Raw genomic sequence first — 22297 nt, 5'->3', positions numbered from 1 at the left:
CACCTATGAGTGAGAACATTCAGTGTTTGGTTTTCTGTTCTTGCGATAGTTTGCTGAGAATGATGGTTTCCAGCTGCATCCATGTCCCTACAAAGGACACAAACTCATCCTTTTTTATGGCTGCATAGTATTCCATGATGTATATGTGCCACATTTTCTTAATCCAGTCTGTCACTGATGGACATTTGGGTTGATTCCAAGTCTTTGCTATTGTGAATAGTGCTGCAATAAATACACATGTGCATGTGTCTTCATAGCAGCATGATTTATAATCCTTTGGGTATATACCCAGTAATGGGATAGCTGGGTCATATGGTACTTCTAGTTCTTGATCCTTGAGGAATCGCCATACTGTTTTCCATAATGGTTGAACTAGTTTACAACCCCACCAACAGTGTAAAAGTGTTCCTATTTCTCCACATCCTCACCAGCACCTGTTGTTTCCCGACTTTTTAATGATTGCCATTCTAACTGGTGTGAGATGGTATCTCATTGTGGTTTTGATTTGCATTTCTCTGATGGCCAGTGATGATGAGCATTTTTTCATGTGTCTGTTGGCTGTATGTCTTCTTTTGAGAAGTGTCTGTTCATATCCTTTGCCCACTTTTTGATGGGGTTGTTTGCTTTTTTCTTGTAAATTTGTTTGAGTTCTTTGTAGGTTCTGGATATTAGCCTTTTGTCAGATGAGCAGATTGCAAAAATTTTCTCCCATTGTGTAGGTTTCCTGTTCACTTCGATGGTAGTTTCTTTTGCTGTGCAGAAGCTTTTTAGTTTAATTAGACCCATTTGTCAATTTTGGCTTTTGTTGCCGTTGCTTTTGGTGTTTTAGACATGAAGTCCTTGCCCATGCCTATGTCCCGAATGGTATTACCTAGGTTTTCTTCTAGGGTTTTTATGGTTTTAGGTCTAACATTTAAGTCTCTAATCCACCTTTATTTTCTTACTAAGTTGGAAAACTGTATATTCTGGATTAAACTCCTTTGATATTGTGTGTTACAAATATTTTCTTCTAGTATGTGACTTGTGTTTTTGTTTATGTAATAATGTCTTTCAAAGAGCCAAAGTATTTTTTTACTTTGATGAAGTCCACTTTATCATGCTCTTTTAAAATATTTCATGTTTTTTTTTTTAATTTAAACATCTTTGCTTCAAACCTAATCACAAAGAATTTCTTTTTTTTTCCTCTGTAAGTTTTATAGTTGTAACTTTTGTATTTAGGTTTATGATCTGTCTTAGTCTGTTTATTTTTCTATAAAAGAATACCTGAGATTGGTTAATTTATTTACAAAAGAGGTTTATTTGGCTCAATGTTCTGCAGGCTGTGCAGGAAGCATGGCACCAGCATTTGCTTCTAGTGAGAGCATGAGGCTGCTTCCACTCATGGCAGAGATGAAGGGGAGCCAGCGTGTGCAGAGATTACTCAGAGAGAAAGGAAGCAAGGGAGAGAGAGAGGAGATGCCAGGCTCTTGTGTAACAGCCAGCTCTTGAAGAAACTAGTAGATCAAGAACTCACTGGCTATCATGAGAACGGTGCCAAGTCATTCATGAGGGATCTGCCCAGTGACCCAAACATCTCCCAAATCCACTCCACACTCAACACTGAAGATTAGATTTCAACATAAGGTTTGGAAGATTTGACTATCCAAACCATGGCATGGTTCATTAAGATTTAATTTTTGTATGAGTATGATGTGTGTATAAAAGTTTATTTCTTTTTCTATATGGATTTCCAGTTGTTCCCGTGGCATTTTTATTAAAAAACAAACAAACATATTTTCTTTCCTTATTTTATTGCCTTGACACCTTTTTTGAAAATGCAGTTGTGGATCTCTATTGATCTCTGTGTCACTCCTTTGAAACTGATACCTCACTCTCTTGATTACTTTTAACTTTTTAAGTTTCGAAGCAGGTATATAAGTCCTTCAGCACTATTTTTCTTCTTTAATATTAATTTGGCTATCATATGTCATCAATGAAATCTTAGACTCATTTTGTCAATTTTTACTAAAATCATGGCTGGGATGTTGATTGGAATTGCATTGAATCTATAAACCAGTTTAGAGAAAATTTGTAGCCTAACAATATTATTCATGGTATATATCTCTCCATATATTTAGACCTTCCTTAACTTATCTCATGAATGTTTGTAGTTTTCAGTGTAAGAGTCTTGTAAGCCTTTGGTTAGATTTATTGCTAAGTATTTTATATTTATTGACAGTATCATGAGTTTTTAATTATTTTCCAGTATTTGTGACCAGGACAGAAGTTACAGTGGAATTTTGTATATCAGTCTTGTATCCTGAAACACTGCTTGATTTGCTTCTTAGTTCTAGTTATTTTGTAGATCCATTGGGAATTCCTACGTGAAAAATTTTAAATATATATATGTGTGTGTGTGTGCACATACGCGTGTATAATCTTTGAACAACACAGGGATTAGGGGCATTGACACTCCTGCACAGTCAAAAATCTATATAAAAGTTTTGACTCCTCAAAAACTTAACTATTAATAGCCTACTGGTAACTGAAAGCTTTACCAATAACATAACTACTAATAGCCTACTGGTAACTGAAAGCTTTACCAATAACATAAACAGTTGATTGACATGTATTGTACATCATATACTGTATTCTTAAAGTAAGCTGGAGAAAAGAAAATGTTACAAAGAAAATCATAAAGGAAGAGAAAATATATTTACCATTTATTAAGTGCAAGTGGGTCATTATAAAAAATCTTCATCCTCATTGTCTTCATTTTGAGTAGGAGGAGGAAGAAGACGATAAGGGATTGGTTTTGCTACATCTGGGATGGCAGAGGCAAAAGAAAATCTGCATATAAGTGGACCCATGGAGTTTGAATCTGTGTTGTTCAAGGGTTGTTTGGATACACACACACACACACACGCACACACACGTGTGCATAAACTTGCAACCTTTTGGCCGTTTTTTAACTGATTGCAATGGCTAGGACCTAACTTCTGTACAATATCGATTAGAAGTGATGAGAGCAGGCATCTTTGCTTTGCTCCTGAATAATAGTGGAAACGTGTTTGGTCTTTCATCATCAAGTATGACTCAATAATTATAGTTTTCATAGATGCTTTCTGATGGATTAAAAAAATTATGATTGCATAGCTTGCTCACTTGTTCTCATTATTAGGGTTGGAGTGGAAGTCTCTTGTGACTTTCTGCAATTTAATCAGAAGTCAAAGACCCTGTACTTTGAGCTAAGTTTTGTGCTCTATATAGTATTTCTATTTACAGAAAGCTACGTATATAGGTAACAAAAGAAAAGGATTTCATATCCTCACAATCCTTCTTTCAAATTTGCTGTTTCCCAATCCATGGATCTTAATGTAATCTGTACTCAGTTACAGTATAGTACTTTATTACTATAACTCCTTATTTTCTTCCACTTTCAGTCTACTATTCTTATTCAAAATTTTGTCTTAAAAGCCATAAACATCTTTTAATTTAAAAATCAAACGATATTTTCTCAGTCCTCCTTACCCTCTTCAGACTTGTGACATACACTTCTTCTTGAACACGTGTCCTCTTTCATATTCATTCTCATTATACTTTTCTAATTGCTGCTTCTCTGTCATAGTCATAATACTTTCTCCGGTCCTTAAACATGATGATTCCTTGGAATTCTAAATTTTGTTATCTTCTCTCTGGGTATGTAGCCTCTTGATCTTAAACAGTTTTAATTAAACTCCTGACTATAATGGTTTCTGCTATGAGGAGGAGCAAAAATTCATCTCTAATCTGTTACACACTTCTGAAGTAAATACTCCAATTTTCAAAAGCACCTCTACCCTAGATTTCCTGCTAACAGTTCAAGATCCATGTATCTAAAACAAAATTCAACATCCTTTCTCTCAGGCCAGTAGCTCTGCTTCTGTTACCTGTTTCCGTGAATGGCACTATATCATTCTACACAAAACTTCAGAGTCATTCTATTCCTCCGATCTAGTGAGTTGCTGCATCATGCCAACTTTAATTTTATAATATATCTAGTAGCCATCTTTTCCTGCCTCTTTCCCACAATTTCCTTCATTTCTTGTTTTCACTTACATTGCTCTTTCTCTGTGGCATGCCCCTCGCCAAAATCTTAATTTTCAAAACTTAATCATTTAAAAAAATAAGCTCAAATTCTGTACATTCCAAGAAGGCTTCCCTGATCATTCTTTTGCCACCATTGCCTAAATCTGATATTTCTTATAAACAGTATTAACTCGCTATCTTTACTTATTCTCACTTTTTACTATAGCCATTAACTATCTAATATAATTTCTTTTATGTATATATAAGAAAATTCAGCCAGGCGCGGTGGCTCACGCCTGTAATCCCAGCATTTTGGGAGGATGAGGGGGATGGATCACGAGGTTAGGAGTTCGTGCCTGACCAATGTGGTGAAACCCTATCTCTACTAAAAATACAAAAACATTCGCTGGGCGTGGTGTCATGTGCCTGTAATCCCAGCTACTCAGGAGGCTGAGGCCAGAGAATCGCTTGAACCCGGGAAATGGAGGTTGCAGTGAGCTGAGATCACGCCCCTGCCCTCCAGCCTGGGCAACAGAGTGACATCTCAAAAAAAAAGAAAAAGAGAAAAGAGAAGAGAAGAGAAAAGAAGAGAAGAGAGGAGAAGAGAAGAGAAGAGAAGAGAAAAAAGAAAAGAAAATTCAGTGTGTGTGTGTATATATACCCCACTCATATCAGGCTTTGAAGAAAATTAAAGAAAGGAACATTTTTATCCTTTTATGAAGCTGAGTAAATTTTGATTTAATTATAAATGGATTTACTGAAAACTCATATAAAATTTATTTCCAATAAGCAAGACATTTTAGAAGCTCTGATTTAGCTTTCTTTTATTTGTATTTTATGTTTTTTTTTTGGTTCATGTTTTGCCCCATATATTGATTATAGCTAATAGCCTAATATTAATACATTTTATTGAGATTAGTTAATATTAATTGAATGGCCAAATGATGGTTGATTCTGTGCTAAGTGCTTCTGATAAGGCAGTGAAGTATAGGAAACACGGATGGTTTTTCATTTAGCTGATTTCACAGCAAAATGAAAAAGGAGGATAGGAAATTATATGAACATTGCTGACTTCTTTATCAAGCACAGACCTTGGAAATGCATTAACTCTAGGTATAGTGAGATTTCAATTTTTCTGAAAAAAGTTGAAAAACAACACTCATAATAAGTAAGCTAGAAAGAGAGAATATATAGGAAAACAAAAAAAAAATCTATTGTCAAACCGTGTGTCATTTACATAGGTGTGTTTGTGTCTTCACAAAGAATCCAGGGAAAATAAATGGAAAAAAAGTGAGTAAATTTGATAATAACAATTTAGTTTACCTATCTATATCACTTCCGTGTTTATATAGATGACTCAGAGCCAGTAGTTCTTTCAATTTCAGCAGAAAATAATTATTGTCAGTCCCAAAGTTGGATAAACCTTGACCTGCATTGGCTGGTTTGATTAACGCTGGAAAATAGCAAACTTGATTAAGTGTCAAAGACAAGATAATGAGGAAGGTTATTTAGAAAATGTGTTTAGAGATTTGAAAAGGGACTAAAAGATAGTTTCTCAAGAAAGTGCAAAAGATGATGAGAAAATTATGAAAAAGAGTCTGGGGCAACATTTTAGGAACTGTAGACTGTCAAAGCGATTTTATAATGTATGTTAACATTAGCATGATGTATAGACGTAAGGTCATCTTCTGATTGGTCTGAGATGAAGTAGTTATTTTAACCCTCAAAAGATGGCGAAGTGTGAAATTTGAATTAAAACAACTAAGTTTTCAAGTTTTCTCAAAGTATTCCCTGCAGTGGCTGGTGGTCCACAAAGAGAGGAGGGCTTCTCAACATTTTCAGTAGAGGGGGTGATCAAGATATATTGGGTGAACTCCAGGGTCATGGTCAAACTGCCTGTGTTCCTGTCTCACCTATACACCTCCTGAGCTTTGGGGTTTGAACCACATCACTGAAGTGTGCACTCTGTTATCTGCAAGCAGAAGGGATTGCAATAAATAATCTCTAACTCCTCTTCCAGTTCTAAACTTCTATTATGCAAATGACTCTGTCTTTATATTGACTTTTATGTAAGAGGAACTGAAATGAATAGGAAAAATTGTTTGGTATTTATTTAAGCTTTCTCTATTTTGAATCAATTAGATGGCAGAAGGCATTTAAAGAATATAGTTGTGGATTTGGATTTAATGGGAAAAGACTTAGCCTTTCTCAACATGGACTTTGCAAGCGTCCAAATATATACCTCAAGAGTACATGTTCAGAAGTCAAAATTCATTTCTGGTAATGATTTCTTCTAAACTAATCATTATGTAAAAACTTGGCAGAATTGAATTTGTGTTGGAATTTGCCACATGTCTTTTGCTAACCTGGTTGGTTCCAGCATAAGCATCAAGGATCTGTGTCCCATTGTTGTGACAAAAGTTCATTTCCCGTCTTAAGAATCAGAAAGAGCTTTACTGCTGGTCTAAAAACTAGAAAAGGCACCTGCCTGCCCATCAATTACTAATACCTTAGTAGCCTGGTCCCCTGGGCACCTCCAAAGAAACATCTGCTGAGTCTCCAGGCCTCCAATCTCACACTTAACTTCACTTTGATGAGCCTTTTCTCTGCGGTCATAAGAGAAAATTTCTCTGAGAAACGTACTTTGCCAAAGTTTATTCCTCGACTTTGTTGTAAAGATCTTTTAAATGTGGCAGAGACACCAACAGCCTTTTTAGCTGCCTTTCAAGTCTTCTCTGATCCCTAAAACTAGAGAGGCTTAAAGTGAAGTTTTCAAAGGGAGTCTCCTTAGAGTTCACTGGGACCCTGAAAGCATCTCTCCTGCCTTCATTTTGGGAATATCTAAGCTTCATTACCTTAACTGACATGCCCAGCAACCTGATCTTTCATTTTATTCCATAATCTAATTTAACAGATACAATTTAGTCTTTGTTTTCCCAGATTATATTTATTAGTAGGGGAACTTGAATAGCAATCACCATAATATGTCAAAAGCTCCTGGTTTCTCGAGGCAGCTCCACAGCATGAGCTCTGTAGTTAGATAGGGTTGGGTTCATTTCCTGTTTCTGCCACTCACCAGCTATGGCCAAGGACAAGTTACATGATCGACGTTTCAGATTCTTCTTGTGTAAAAAATACTAAAATACACAGACACACGCTCACACACCCTTCCCATAAGGTTGTTGTGAAGATTAAATAAGATAATGTATGCGATGTCCCCAACAGCTCTTTAAAGCAGGATTCAGTCAACAGACCCCATCAAGGACAAGATAGTAGCTACTTAAGGCTTTGCCAGTCATGTGACCTCCATAGCAGTTACTCAACTGCACGGTTTGAACACAGTAGCCATAGACAGTGCGTAAGTGAGTGGGTGTGGCTGTGCTCCAATAAAAGTTTATTTGTGGACATAGAAATTTAGGTCTCATATAATGCTTATGTATCGCTGAGCTCCTCATGTTCTCCTGCATGGCAGCTTAGCTTTGTCTGACTCTCTCAGCCCTGCTCGGGCTTCCGCAGCTTCTCCACTGCCTGAACCTCCACCATTGATACATCTGTTTTTGTTCTCCTTGTGTTTTTGTTTTTGTTTTTTTTTATCTTTGCTGTTCTTTCTGTAGCCAGGCCTACACTTCTCGATTAATGTGTTCTTGATTAGGTTTGGTAAGATTCTATCTCCAGCGTTGCATAGACATCTTAAGTTTTCACAGCTGTATAAATTTCTGGTCCTTTCTCTAAAAGAGCTTGGGAAAATTTCCAAAAGCTGGATTAGAAGAACTGTGAGAGTCAGTAGTGTCTCTTATTCCAGAATCTTCCTAACAAATATGACAAGTTAGAGTCCAGCCAGTTTGTCTTTCCCCTACCATTGGGTGAGTTCTGTACTCACAAGGTCACTCTTTCCTTCCCATCAAGGATGAGTTGACCTTGATATCTCCTCATTGCTCAGAAAGGTAATTCAAGCGTTCCACAAGTCAATTCCAGAGTCACTTCACTTTTGTCAGGAATACCTGTGTCTCTTACTTTAACTAGACTCTGGGTGACCTATATTGGTTCCACAAATATCTTAAAGTGAACATGCCAATTAGTGTCTCACCTCTACCTGCTCACAACCTAAACCTTTCTACCAAATTAACATTGAGAAAGTAAGTAGATAAAAGAATTATTTGCTGGGCATGGTGGCCCACACCTGTAATGCCAGCACTTTGGGAGGTGAAGGCAGGTGGATTGCCTGAGTTCAGGAGTTCACGAGCAGCCTGGGCAATACGGTGAAACCCGGTCTCTACTAAAATACAAAAATAAAAATAAAAAATTAGCTGGGCATGGCAGCATGCACCTGTAGTCCCAGCTACTCTGGAGGCTGAGGCAGGAGAATCACTTGAACCCCAGAGGCAGAAGTGGCAGTGAGCCAAGAACACGCCACTGCACTACAGCCTGGGCTACAGAGGGTGACTCTGTCTCAAAAAAAAAAAAAAAAAAAAAGAATTATCACTGAATCAATATTTAGAAGAACAGCTAGCTTATAAAAGCAATAATTGGAGACAAGATTCCTTGTATAACAAATACTAATCATATCCCAATATGGCATTCTAAGAAAAGAAAATCAGATACCACAGAATTTCTATTTAAGCTTGATGGTTACAAGATTTTGTTTTGTTTTCAAATTTCCACATTGGGAATAATATGAATTAATAAAAAAATAGTGAGTAGTGGCAATGGCATAAGGCTTGCTTGATTTATAAAATAGTTTCAGCTTAACAAGTAGAAAATGAGGTTTAAAATTCAACATAGTCACCCAAGTTTTATATTCTAATATGTCGTTAAAGGAATTAGACATGCAACTTATTATGTAATAGAATTAGATAAGATAAAACCAAAATAGAATGTTTCTGCTCTTTCTGCAACTGTGCTGCAAATTCTATTATTTTATAATTCAATAAAAATAACTCTATTGACTTATATATAACTTTCTTGGTATGTTCTCTAATGCTCATCAAGTAAAGACTGTTTTCTATAGTTGCAGGATAATGAGCATTTGATATATTATCAGAGTTCCCTTAAACCAGCTTTGATGTATGAAAAAAAATGATTTCACAGGTATAAAACATTACAGAATCTTTCTGAGAAGATAGAATAAAATTGTCAATCATTTATTTAATAACTTAGGTCAGCACGATTGTCTTGTAGCATGCAATGAGCATTTACTTTTGGTTGTATGTACCAAAAAATATTTTAGGGCTGCTCTGAAGTTATCGAGCAGACACTGATCATTTTGTTCCTGTTGTAAGAAGTTGCCTAGAGTTCTAGTAGAAGAGGCATCACAGCTTTTGTAAGGCAAGTGACTGAAGACTTGATCCAAGACTGGACTTTTACCTTTTATTTTAATTATGGACCTATGGATGCTAGGCAAGACCAGACACTTAATTCGAATCTGTTACATCATGACTTTACCATTTTATGTGTGAAATAGCAGAATTCATGAAGTTATGAAACTTGTCCAATGTCACACTACCACTGAGTAGCAGTTGCGACAGTCAACATGTATTCCTCCCATACTAGCTGGCAGTGCTTTTCTAAGTGCTTTCTATTTATTGCTTTGTTTAATCTCATAGCACATTTGAGATCGTTGCTATTATTATCCTTATTTTTCAGGTGGAGAAAATTGAGGTGAAGTTCACTTAAGAACTTCACTAACGTCACAGAGCTAGCACATGGTAGACGCAGGTAGCAAACACAGGCCATCTGTTCATGTAGCCTAAGCTTTTAACTGCTATGCCAACTCCACTGCCTCGGGGCACAACTGGGCATGGCACCCAAATTTATGTGAACCCAACCCTCCAAATTATGAAGTCTCTGTCATGCTAATTATCTGCATGAGACACACACACTCACATACACACACACTTGCCTGTATTTCTCAGGCACTTAAAAACTCACCATTACAGAAGAGGGAAAATAAGTGTGTGTATGGTAAGTATGTATGTGTGCATGTGTGTTTACGTATGTCTATGACATCAACGATGTACAGAGTTTACTTCCAGCCCTTCCTGCCTGACCAAAATTTAAAAGAAGAGAAAATGGAGAAAGTATGATGTCATGTAATCATCAAGTTCATTATGTCACTGAAATGAAATCTATCAATTAGCCCAATTATTTAATCATCAAGGATTTGTTTTAGCTTTAAAATTTCATCAGATTATTTTACCTAAACCATAGTGTACTCTGTGGAGTCTCAGAGAATGTGATCTTGTTGAGTGTTTCTTCCAGGTTGGTAGGTTGGCTTTTCACCTTATTTGCAAATTTAAACCAAACATCGATTAGAGTAGAGATATTTCTGATATAATACAATATAGATGCTCTTGGAGAACTTCATATGCTTCAAAACTGTGCACTTTTATTGCCTTCGAAAAATAAAAGGACTTAGGGGAAAAAATATGTTTGAGTGAAATCACTCAATGCTTAGGAGCACTAAGCCAAAAAAAAAAAAAATCCCCCAAATATAAAAATTTAGTTAAAAGATGTATTGAATTCTAATGAATACTGCACCTTGGCAATTGTAGGCCTTGACTTAAGGGGAAAAAAATGAAAGTAGTTGGTGGGAAAGAACTATTAGAAGGCCTTGAGTCTGCTGAGTTACGGAGACAAGAGAAAAATAAATGGAAATTGTGCAACAGTACTTCCATGACAGAGGATATGGTCAGACTGGGCTAAGAGGAAGAATGGGGAGCAAAGGGAATCTAGCATGTCTGCCATTTTATCCTGACATTGTTTCCCTAGTGATAGATGTGCCTAAGCCGACCGGCATTCCTGAAATGCACAGTACTTCTTTGAAAACAGATAAAAACAAAATGGCTTTTTACAGAGTAGAAAGGAATCACATTTCTTCCTTAACTCATTTCATAATCATTAGTACCTTTTCAGTAAGTGTATTTTAAAGTGACTAAGCCTCTACAAGGAGCTACTTTAGCCATGTAACTATGATGAGAATCATAGAAAAAGATGCAAGAAATTATTTTATATATTTTAGGGAAAAACTGTTGAAAAGTTTATCTGATTTCATCATGATTAGCATGATGAACCGTAAGGAGTGATGATACTTAATTTGAAGATGTTTAACTACATGTATTCAAATTGTAGTCGTCATCACACTGGAGTTTTTAAAATATATTTCAGGATTTATAATGCCAAAGGTTTTGCTCTTAAGTTGGTTATAAAACATTCTGAAAATACTTTGATAAAAACTGAGAAACAAAATGTTAATTCAAATAGTTAAAATCTCCCTACTATAGAGTGTACTGAATTTTGCTATTACTTCAAAGATGCCACAGAATTGCCTCTTAAATCTAATTTTAAAAGACTGTGGACTGTGCTCATCTTATTTTAAATAAAGATCTAATGCAGCTTATTAAACACAATTTGTGTCCAGTACTGCAGTTTTACCAAGGCGGTCGCCACCCGGCAAGTCGGAGGGCAGGGGGACTCCAATATGATTACCGAAAGTGAGGTTGCTGTTGTCTTTAGAGTTGATCTCTTTGTTTTGGGAGAATCATCAGTACAGGTTCTTGAGTTACAAAAATTTAAGGTAAGCATCCTCCTCCTTAAAAATAGCTTGAGACAGCTCACACTTACATGTAGATGCAGTCCGTTAGGAAGGTGAATGCCCTACTCAGTAATAGAAATTGGAATCAACAATTTCTGGGCTTTTGAACAAGAAGGAGAAATTGCTTCCCAAAATGAGATTTTAACAGGAGAATTTGAGTAACCTAACTCCCACAAGGTGTTATATAATATTTGAAATCCCAGCTCTGGGCTTGGTTAAGATTGAACAACCGAAGTCATGGGAAATGTATTATGGACTATTTTGATTGTGCTCTGTGGTCCCTAGAGTGTTTCCTTGGCTGGGATATTGAGAAGTAAAGTCAGAGGAATGTTTCTTCCCTCTTCTCCAGCCCCCACACCCAGTCAGTAGCCCAGGCCTGCAGATTCTCTCTCAGAATTACTTCTGCAATTGGTTCATTTTTTTTTTTCCCCCAGGGTCCTGTTTTTGCCCAACCCAGATCTACCATCTGTCCCACTCTGACCCATTTTTCATTCTACATTCCAAATAATCTTTTAAAAATGCAATCTAATTCACTTACCCTCTTGCTTCTTAGTTATTTAGTTGATTGCCCTTACAATAGAGTATTATCTTGTTTAATGTGGTTTGTAGAACTCTGCAAACTCCTGACCTCTGCCTATTTTGTCTCTTACCATCATTACCTTGCTCTCTCTTACCTCATTCATGCCTTTGCTACACGGGAATTATTTCCTTTCCTAGAACGTTGGCTCCCAAGCATGCTGTTCTTTTTGGAACTCTCTTGGCCTGGCCCAGCTCAGATGTTTCTGAGAGGATTAGGTTCAGATCTCTGGTTTACATTCCCAGAGCACTATATCCCTCCCCTTTTTGTAGCACAGGCCATGCTTGGAACTGATACATCAGAAATAGTTTTCCTCCTGGATTGTAAGTTCCTTGAGAGCAAGGGGTGTTCTTTGCACATCGCTCTGCCCTTGTGTCTAGAAGAATGCCTGGCACAGAGCAGGACATCCATAAATATTTGTTGAATAAGAAGAAAAACGAGCAAGTGCATGAATGCATGAATATGATGTAGAAGACAATCCAGTGATACCAAAGAATCTATTGGAATCGAAGTTATTAAAAAGAAAATGCAGATGAATGGAGAATTTATGTTAAAAGCCAAAAAAAGTCTTGAGCTTTGACTTTTAGGCATCATCAAATTTAATAAAGAGATATCAGTAACATACTAAAGCAAAAGTCAGATAGTTTTAAACTTAAGAATAAATATGATGTAAGGAAATGAACACAGCCCATAAAGCCAGCCTTTCAAAAAGAGTAACAATAAAGAGAATGGTAGTGCTAGAGAGGAATGATGGGATGAAGGAGTCTGAGATTTGTTTGCCTGTTTTTAACTTTGTGGTGGAGAGAATTGGACATGCTCACCAATTTTTCTACTACTTTGTCCTGCTTTCCTGATACATCGCAGGGAAAGTTCTATAAACATTTTCTACTACAAAGTGAAAATAAATCTATTTTAAAAGACAGATGTATGGGATTTTATGTAATATTTTTCAATTTTTGAGAAAGGAAAACTTTATGTTTTTAGTCCACCTGAAAATTAAGCCTTTTCCTTATTTATGAAAATAGTTGCTATAATTTGTACTGAAGTATACAAACTTGATCCTTACTAAGGCAATTTTCTTTTTAAGTTTTCTCCTCCTTTTGGCAACTCTTAAAAATCTGGACTTTAAAATTTAAACTTAAAAAGCTCATATCTTTTTTATCACAGATATTGGCATGTCCAGGTGCCAGGTCTGATGGTAGACATTTGATACAGCTAATTGCTTTTGTGATGGATACATAATTTTTAGGCTTGCCTCTTCCCTCTAACTTTTTTCGATACTTTATTTATTTTATTATTTATTTATTTTAACTTTTAAGTTTAGGGGTACAAGTGCAGTTTGTTACATAAGTAAACTTGTGTCATGGGAGTTTGTTGCACAGATTATTTCATCAGCCAGATTTTAAGCCTAGTACCCATTAGTTATTATTCTTGATCGTCTCCCTCCTTTCACCCTTTACGCTCCAAAAGGCCCCAGTGAGTATTGTTCCCCTCTATGTGTCCATGTGTTCTCATTGTTTAGCTCCCACTTACAAGTGAGAACATGTGGTGTTTGGTTTTCTGTTCCTGTGTTAGTTTGCTCAGGATAATGGCCTCTGGCTCCATCCATCGCCCTGCAAAGGACATGATCTCATTCTTTTTTATGACTGCATGGAGTTCCATGGTGTGTATGTACCACACTTTCTTTATCATCAGTTTATCAGTTTATCATTGATGGGCAATTAGGTTGATTCCATGTTTTACTCTTGTGAAGTGTTCCAACAAACATACGTGTGCCTGTGTCTTTATAATAGAATGATTTATATTCTTTTGTGTATATACCCAGTAGTAGGATTGCTGGGTCAAATGGTATTTCTGTCTTTAGGTCTTTGAGGAATTGCCACACTCTCTTCCACAACGGCTGAAGTAATTTACACTCCTATGAAGAGTGTAAATTAACAAGCATTCCTTTGTTCTCCACAACCTTCTCAGCATGTGTTATTTTTTGACTTTGTAAGAATAGCCATTCTGACTGGTGTGAGGTGGTATCTCATTGTGGTTTTGATTTGCATTTCTCTAATGAGCAGTGATGTTGCGCTTCTTTTCATGTGATTGTTGGTCACATGTATGCCTTCTTTTGAAAAGTGTCTTTTTCTAACTTTTCATCTGCACCTTAAGACCTGCTTTTGGAGAAAACTGTATCAGTATCAGAGAGTATGGAAGGGGGTGTTTTCCTTAGGTCTACATGACCTTGTTTCATGTAGTAAACAAGATGTTCATGCTTAATTAAATTCTAGGATGGACGCGGTGGCTCACGTCTGTAATCCCAGTGCTTTGGGAGGCTGAGGCAGGTGGATCACCGGAAGTCAGGAGTTTGAGACCAGCCTGGCCAATATGGCAAAAACCCATCTCTACTAAAAATACAAAAATTAGCCAGGTATGGTGGCTGCCACCTGTAATCCCAGCTACTTGAGAGGCTGAGACAGGAGAATTGCTTGAACCCGGAAGGCGGAGGTTTCAGTGATCCAAGATCGTGCCACTGCACTCCAGGCGGGGCGACAGAGTGAGAATCTGTCTCAAAAAAAAAAAAAAAAAAAAGAAAAGAAAAGAAAAAAAAAGTTCATGCTTAATTAAATTTTAAATTCTAGAGTTTAAATGATTGAGGATTGCCTTACTTGAGCAATAATCTGTCCCTGTTATTAATACTAGGCCAGTAGCTGGGTCATTATTCTCACCACGGCAAAGTTAATCACTCACTAGTAAAAAGAGAGAGAGCATTCAGTTTATTCGGAGGCTGTTTAATTATCAACTTTTGGAATGAGAAGTGCCTCTTCAAGTTTCTGAGAACATATTATTCCACTTCTTGCCAAGGCCTGTTGCCAAATGTATTATTTTAATTTATTTTTTTTTCCCTTACCATGTTATTACCATTTCTACAACCAACTGGATACTGAATTCAACTGACCAAACCATTTCTGAAGTTACTGCTAATGTTACCCATAAAAATCATCACTAGTTTAGTTGAGGAACAATCTTTTGCCTGCCAGAAATATTCTCTATTCCTGGCAGGCAAAAGCAAGACAAACAGGTTTCCAAGGTATCAACACTGTGTGCATCTGCTTCATAGTGTAATTTCATCAGTTGAGCAGATGAAGAATGCTAATTAGTTTGTGTATACATATGTAATTTAACGAGACTAAATACTTAACTATCTTAAAGTAAGCACAACTTGTTTCCTGTTGGCTGTTTTTGCTTTAATAAAAAACACTGTTCGGCACATTTCCTGGAAATTATAGTACTGTGCAGTACAGGAAAAGAAATTATTTCCAGGAAAGTTGACTGGTCAAATGTATTCTGCTGCAGCTGGATTCAGTAGGAAGATAAGAATTAAAATATTGGGCTTGGGTACCAACATTGAAATCCAATGTGAATGAGAGAGTGAAGTTTAATGGAAAGATCTATTATAAACTATATTATGGCAAACTTCTAAGTCCAATACTAAAATTCTAATGTATACCAAAATAACTTATTTTAGTAATAATTCTATGCCATCCTCAGACCTAACCTATACTCTTCCATTTCTTATTGTCTTCCTTTTGTTTTTGTGTACCCTTTTCTGCTAGTTATTGTAGTTAGATATTGATATAACTGAAATAGTGGCATTCAGATAATACAGCTCTTTTCCCTGAAAATTAATATAAAATAATGCTACTGTTATTTGTATAAATAGATGTTTAGTATTATCTATTACACTCTCTTTGATTACTTTGAAGTTGTTTAAAAACTGGATCCCAGCCAGGCACAGTGGCTCATGCCTGTAATTCCAGCACTTTGTGAAGCCAGGGCAGGAGGATTGCTTGAGCCCAGGAGTTAAGAGACCAGCCTGGGCAACATAGTGAGACTTTTTCTCTACAAATAATAATGAAAAAAACTCTCCAAGTTCCCCCCACCCCAATCAAAACTGGACCTGCGTAGGCTGTTATTTTTGGAGAGGAGTGACTAGAGGAGATGAGGAAATAACTTTGCTCCTATAGTCAAAATTATATTTTAATTAAAATGCTTAAGTTAATATACTCAGCTTTCTACAACCAGGGGTCAGCAAACTACTGGCTATGTTCACAGTCTGCTTTTACAAACAAGGTTATATTGGAACACATCTGTGCCCATTCATTTGTATATCATCACTGGCTGACTTCACACTGCAATGGTAGGGTTGAATAGTTGCAATAAAGACCATGTAACCTGCAAAACTGACAGTATCTATTCTCAGGACCTTTACAGAAAAGGTTAAAGCACTTTTGAAGATTAAAGCTGATCACTGATTTGAAGCTTAAATCAGAAGAGAAGTTATTAAACAATAATAGAATTATGTTGAGATGTAGTAAAGACTAAGAAACAAATATTTATTACATTAAGTCCCAAAACAAATGTGGGTAAAATTATTAGATTTTTAGGTTTTGTAGAATCTAAGTAATCATTCCCCCTATAGCCGTATTGCCTTTGGACCACTTCAGTAGTCTACTGAGATAGACCACTCCCATTCCATTCTGGCAGAATAAATTTTCTACTCATAAATGCATAGGATTTTCTTTTGTCCCCTCTTGAAGATTCATAAATTATATATGAGCACAGATTTTGGTCATAACTTTAGGTAACAGAGCCCTGGCAGCTTCTTCTGGCCTGCCAGCATCCATAATCTTCCTCTATACCTAATGTCCCATGACATCCCATGGGGATCAGATACTGAATTTAGCTTCCTTGTTTGTCCCAGTTCAGAAAATGAGTTGTTCATTGTTCTAAACTTATTAGATGACTTACATGTGACAATTTACAGGCTGTTGCTTATACCTACTGGAAACATATTAAGGGCATTGAGGAGCATAGAAAATTAAAAAAAAAAATTGAACTCCAACTCTAAAGATTCAAATATAAGGCTGTATCTTGGATGTTTCAGATACCACCAGCCAATGAGCAGAAGAATTATGTTCCTCACTGAATTTTAATATAAATTTGTAAAGCATATTTTCAAGATAAAAATCTATTCTTAGTTAATAAACTAAGCCTGATTATGATAGAAACTGCTCTATCTTAGTAATATTAGTTTGGAGTTATAGAAAACACAGGCTCTGGAGTCAGCTGAATCTGCATTTGAATCCTAGTTCAGTCATTCTCTAGCATTTCAAATGAGAGAAAAGTACCTGAAATTTTGAGCTTCTCACCCACTGGGGATAATAATACCTGTGTTACATGGTTGCTGTGAGGATTAATTATAAACATAGAGTTCCCAGCACTGTGTGAGGCACATAGTACTTAGTACATGTGGGGATTAGCAAATATGGGTTCTTTTCCACTCTTTGTTTTTCTTCCCCAAGAGTAGGAAATAGCTGGTAGACCCAGTTAATCAAGATAATTAGTACTGTTGATGAACTGAATTCACACCTTGACAGTTCCAGTAACAAATAGCTAATGATAAATGGGTTGTGAATTGTGAGATAATTTACAACCACAACATCAACAAAAACAAAAGTACAGGGGAAAATATGCTGGAATGACGATGCTTATGATTTCAGTGGGAAGTGGGGTAGTGTTTGACTCACTGCAGTGCTGACTAGATTTGGATCCAGAGACCCCTGCAAATCCCATGGTATGTTCCTGGAGATCAGGAGTTCTGATGTTTTTTCATTTTGATAATATTTTTAAATTGCTTTACTATTTAAAGTGATAAAAATTTTCTTTCGCCGTAATCATCTTCATTGAACTTTTTTTTCATTGAACTTTTTTTTTCTAAGTTGGTGTTTCAAATCTGAAAGCATATACTTGGGGATCATTATGCATATTATTTTCCCTTAGGTATTTTTGGAAGCCATTGGTTTTTACTGTTCTGACTTCTCAGAAAGGAGAGCATAATGAGAATGTAGTAGTACAAGCATTAATAAAACATAGACTTAGATGTGGCTTTTGTCATAAAACCATGGTGTTCCACTCTTGTGAAATCAAACTGGATCAGATGAGTCCAGATGAGTATAAAAAATGGAAATCAGTAGTTGATGCTAAGAACATTTTAGAAAAATATATTTTATTTTAAGAGTTAAAATAGTAAGAGCAAGTATTTTTCTAATATAGTGAAATTCACACACATTAAGTAAAGTTCTTTGCCAAATGTCCTGCTCATTTTATAACTGGCATTTCCAGCAGAATTTTTTTTTAACTTTAAATGATGTGACTATTGCTTTTTCTCACCTGTCTTTTTCTGTTTTCATCAGTGCATAAAGTCACTCCTCTTTCTGTAATGACCTTTTGCTGCCCGTAGACATCCCAGTTACCAGTGTCCTTGAATTGATAGTGGCTTCTGTTTGTCAGTCTCATATAAGAACTACAGCTCATCAGGAGGAGATCACAGCAGGGTAAGAGACACCAACACCATGTTCTGCACGAAGCTCAAGGATCTCAAGATCACAGGAGAGTGTCCTTTCTCCCTACTGGCACCAGGTCAAGTTCCTAATGAGTCTGCAGAGGAGGCAGCAGGAAGCTCAGAGAGCTGCAAAGCAACCGTGCCCATCTGTCAAGACATTCCTGAGAAGAACATACAAGAAAGTCTTCCTCAAAGAAAAACGAGTCGGAGCCGAGTCTATCTTCACACTTTGGCAGAGAGTATTTGCAAACTGATTTTCCCAGAGGTGAGTGCTTGCTCTTTAGATTTTGAAATTGTAGAATGTTTTTCTAAGGAAAATTTAAACATGTCCTTTCTCACTTTCAAGGCTACCATAAATGTAGAATATTTTCTTGGAACACATAAAAATATTCTTTTATAGCAATTATGTTCTTAAGTTGTGTTTTATCTTAAGATGTTTATGATCTTGAATTCTTTTCACAAGAACATTGCACTCTGACAAACTTTATGATTTTGGGCAACAGGCTTAATGCCTCTTTACCTCAGCATCCTTGTCCGTAAAGTGAAAATAGTAATAGTACTCATCTTCTAGAGTTTTAATGAGTTTTAAGTGAAACCATCCATAGCTCTTGCCATACCATAAGCAGTCAGTAGTTGTTAGCTATTATCTTAAAATTAAATTCTTCAAAGAATAGTGTATTTTCTGCTGGGGTTTTCTCTCCTAATTTTAAAGAGCATCATACGTCCCCTGCCAATTTTCAGAGTTGTGAAAATATCCCTTGACTGTTTGCTCTGATTCTGAAGTTTCTGCTCAATCAGTCTTAACCTTCTCCCTTGGGTCGGAGTCATGAGCCTGTGATTGCCTAAACTGTGTGTTATTAGCTCTGACACCTCTTCATATAGCCCTGCAAGCTGCATAGCATAGTGTCATGTTGAGATCTAGAGCACCTTCTGTCAAAACACCTTTAAAGAAACTTCTGGGAACAGGACACAGACCTAAACAGGTCAAATATCTTAGGAATAGAGGGGACATGTAGAAAGCTCCTCTTCCTCTGTAGGATAAATAGAAGAGCAGTTGAAGGTCTTCATGATGTCTTCCTCCCTCTGTCAGTCTTCATAGTTTTATATAGATTTGCTTAACCTATGAATTTGGCTGGACATTGACTCAATCAGACACTGGCTAACATAATACATTGATAATTTTTAATTGACTCAATACCAACCCTCTATTTTATGCAAAGCACCAAAGAAACACAGACTGGCTACTTTTCAGAACTGAAAGGAATTTCACAGATAACCTTGTTTTACTCCCAGGAAGAGCTGAGGAAGTTCAGTGACTTGACCAAAATTACACAGCTTTCAAAGGGTAGAGCAATTAATTACTGCTATAAACAATCCAGGCTGGAATGACTGAGAAAGAAGAAATTGAAGTTTGAAGGATGGATAAATTGGACTTAGCAGAAAGTTGAGGGAGTTTATTTCAGATATGATATTAACACAATAGTACTTTGGCAGATAACCTTTGAAATGGAAATGTTTAATTATTCTTACCCCACTCTAGTTGCTAGACAGCCAGCATTGGCTAGGAAAAGGGATACAGTCCTCCTCAGGGAGTTGGTTTGTGGCACACTCTGGGAAACAAATCGGTGCTCTCATTTCCAAGGACAGAGTGAAATGAACAGACATGAACAGATGGTGATGATGAGGAAGCTAGATAGCTTCTATGTTTTCCCTGAATCCTGTCCTTACTATGTTGGCTTTAATATTTTGTTTAGTAAATTTTGATTTTCTACAGTGGAAGTCATACACATAGTGGACTCTTTTTTGAAAAACATTCTGGTTCACTTGATGGTGGCCCCAAAAGTTCCACAGGCTTCCTTCTTTTTCATTCATTTTTATTTTCGCCCTTCTGACTGAATAACTTCAGATGACCTCTCTTGAATTTGCTGATTCTTCTGCTTAAGTCTGATGTTGATTGTTTCCATTGAGTTTTTTTCAGTTAGTTATTCTTTCATTCCAGAATTTTTGCTTGGTTCTATATTTGTGGTTATCTCTTTGTTGATATTTACATTTTGCTCACATATAGTTTTCTTATTTTATTTAGTTGATGGTCTGTGTTTTCTTAGAACTCACTAAATTTCATTATGTTGAATTTGTTGTCAGGTAAATCATTGTTCTTCATTTATTTAGGGCCAGTTACTGTAGATTTATTTATTTATTTATTTATTTGGTGTGTCATATTTCCCCAATTTTTCCTGTTCCTTGTAGCTTTGCATTGGTGCCTGCACACTTCAGTATGCAGTCACCTCTTTGCTTCTTTTCAGACTGGTTTTGACAGGAAAAGACATTCACCAGTTGGCTCAGCTAGAGATTTTGAGAGCCTCTCAAACATTTTCCATGGATGTGCATGTTCCATTCCTCTCTTTTCCTGATGAGGGAGAAGTTTCTGGGTGGTGTGCCTTCTCCTGATCCTGAAGAGCCATACAGGCTGCTGTAAACTTCCCTTCTCTTTTTCCTAGGAAAATGTACTGAAAGACTAGGATGCAATACCAAATTAAAATTGTATATATATATATGTGTGTGTGTGTGTGTGTGTGTGTGTGTATATATATATTTAAAATTTAGTAGTCTATGTTGTTTGTTCATTAGTTTATAAGAATAAAGCATTAAGATTTGACTGTAGTATAGGAAATGGAAGAGGTATGTTTGGCGTTAGTGACTAAAACTCCTCTCCAACTGAAACATTATCCTTATGGCAGCAAATGTTCCAGTGTTGAATACATTTGAGCTGTATAGTACTCAATCTAGATGACTTCAAACATCTACTTATCTTTGATAAATTCTTGTTACAGTTTTTTTCCTACTGATTATCTGTTAAGTTTATAGATTTAATGCTTAGACTACTATTTAGTTTCAGTTATATTACTAATCCAAAAGAAGATACTTAAAATAGCATTTGACATAACAATTTTTGTTTTAGATCATCAGAATCAACTTCCTGGTTATATTTTTATTAGTGAACGGGCAAGTGTAAAAATGTATTATCCTTAGCAAATGCAACATGTGACAGGTCGTTCCCAAGTAATGGAATACTAGAGCTTTAAAAAGTCTTCTTGATCATCTAATGCAAACTTATCATTTCTATTTTAAGAAATGGAAGCACATAAATTTAGATCTCTTTCTTAAAACAAAAGATAACTGGAGAAATGGAAAACTCTCTGCATTTCATTCATGATCCATTGCTCTTCCTAATATAATATAACATAATATTGTTTGCTCTTTTTTCATGGGTATTGTTTCCCAATAATTCTGTAAGCTCCTTCAGGCATACTGTCTTGAAGGAGCTTTTAATGGAGCCACAGTCACAGCAAATCAGAAACCACTTACTGAACTGAATCAATTGAATTGGATATGCTTGCATAAATGATAAGATCCCAAATCAAGTACCTAGCAAAAGTAGGAGCATTTGAAGAGAATCATGAGGTCTGTAGATGTGTTCTAGAGTATTAGGTTGAAAGAAGAAAAAAAGAAACACTGTTACAACTTATCTTATGAATTAAAATATCCTTGGTCTAGAAAAACATTAAAAACTGTAGAAAAATTAAAAAGCCAATGAAAATAGTGACTTATTCATAAACCACACCAATGAGATTTTATTAAAATTCACATCATTGACAGCAATGTTGCATCAAATGGCAGTTATTCCTGAAGT

The 22297-nt window shown here is 36.2% G+C and overlaps 1 protein-coding gene across 8 annotated transcripts in view; it reads left to right on the top strand.

Annotated features, from left to right (window-relative positions):
- The window catches only part of GUCY1A1 (guanylate cyclase 1 soluble subunit alpha 1), a 73703-nt gene that overhangs the window by 12545 nt on the left and 38861 nt on the right, over positions 1-22297 (top strand). For 5 of the 8 annotated variants that reach the window (XM_011752823.3, XM_011752827.3, XM_011752826.3 and 2 more), the window contains one exon: positions 18555-18871. In XM_011752823.3, the coding sequence (XP_011751125.2) occupies positions 18617-18871 (255 nt within the window). In that variant the 5' untranslated portion in view covers positions 18555-18616. Of the gene's footprint in view, positions 1-18457; positions 18872-22297 lie in introns of all 8 variants that reach the window. The other 3 variants (XM_011752824.3, XM_071092902.1, XM_011752825.3) reach the window with 2 other exon arrangements.

The sequence above is a fragment of the Macaca nemestrina genome, chromosome 3, assembly GCF_043159975.1.
Source record: "Macaca nemestrina isolate mMacNem1 chromosome 3, mMacNem.hap1, whole genome shotgun sequence".
Taxonomy (NCBI): domain Eukaryota; kingdom Metazoa; phylum Chordata; class Mammalia; order Primates; family Cercopithecidae; genus Macaca; species Macaca nemestrina.
Note: the sequence above shows the minus strand (reverse complement) of the source record. Positions and strands in the feature narration are given on the sequence as shown.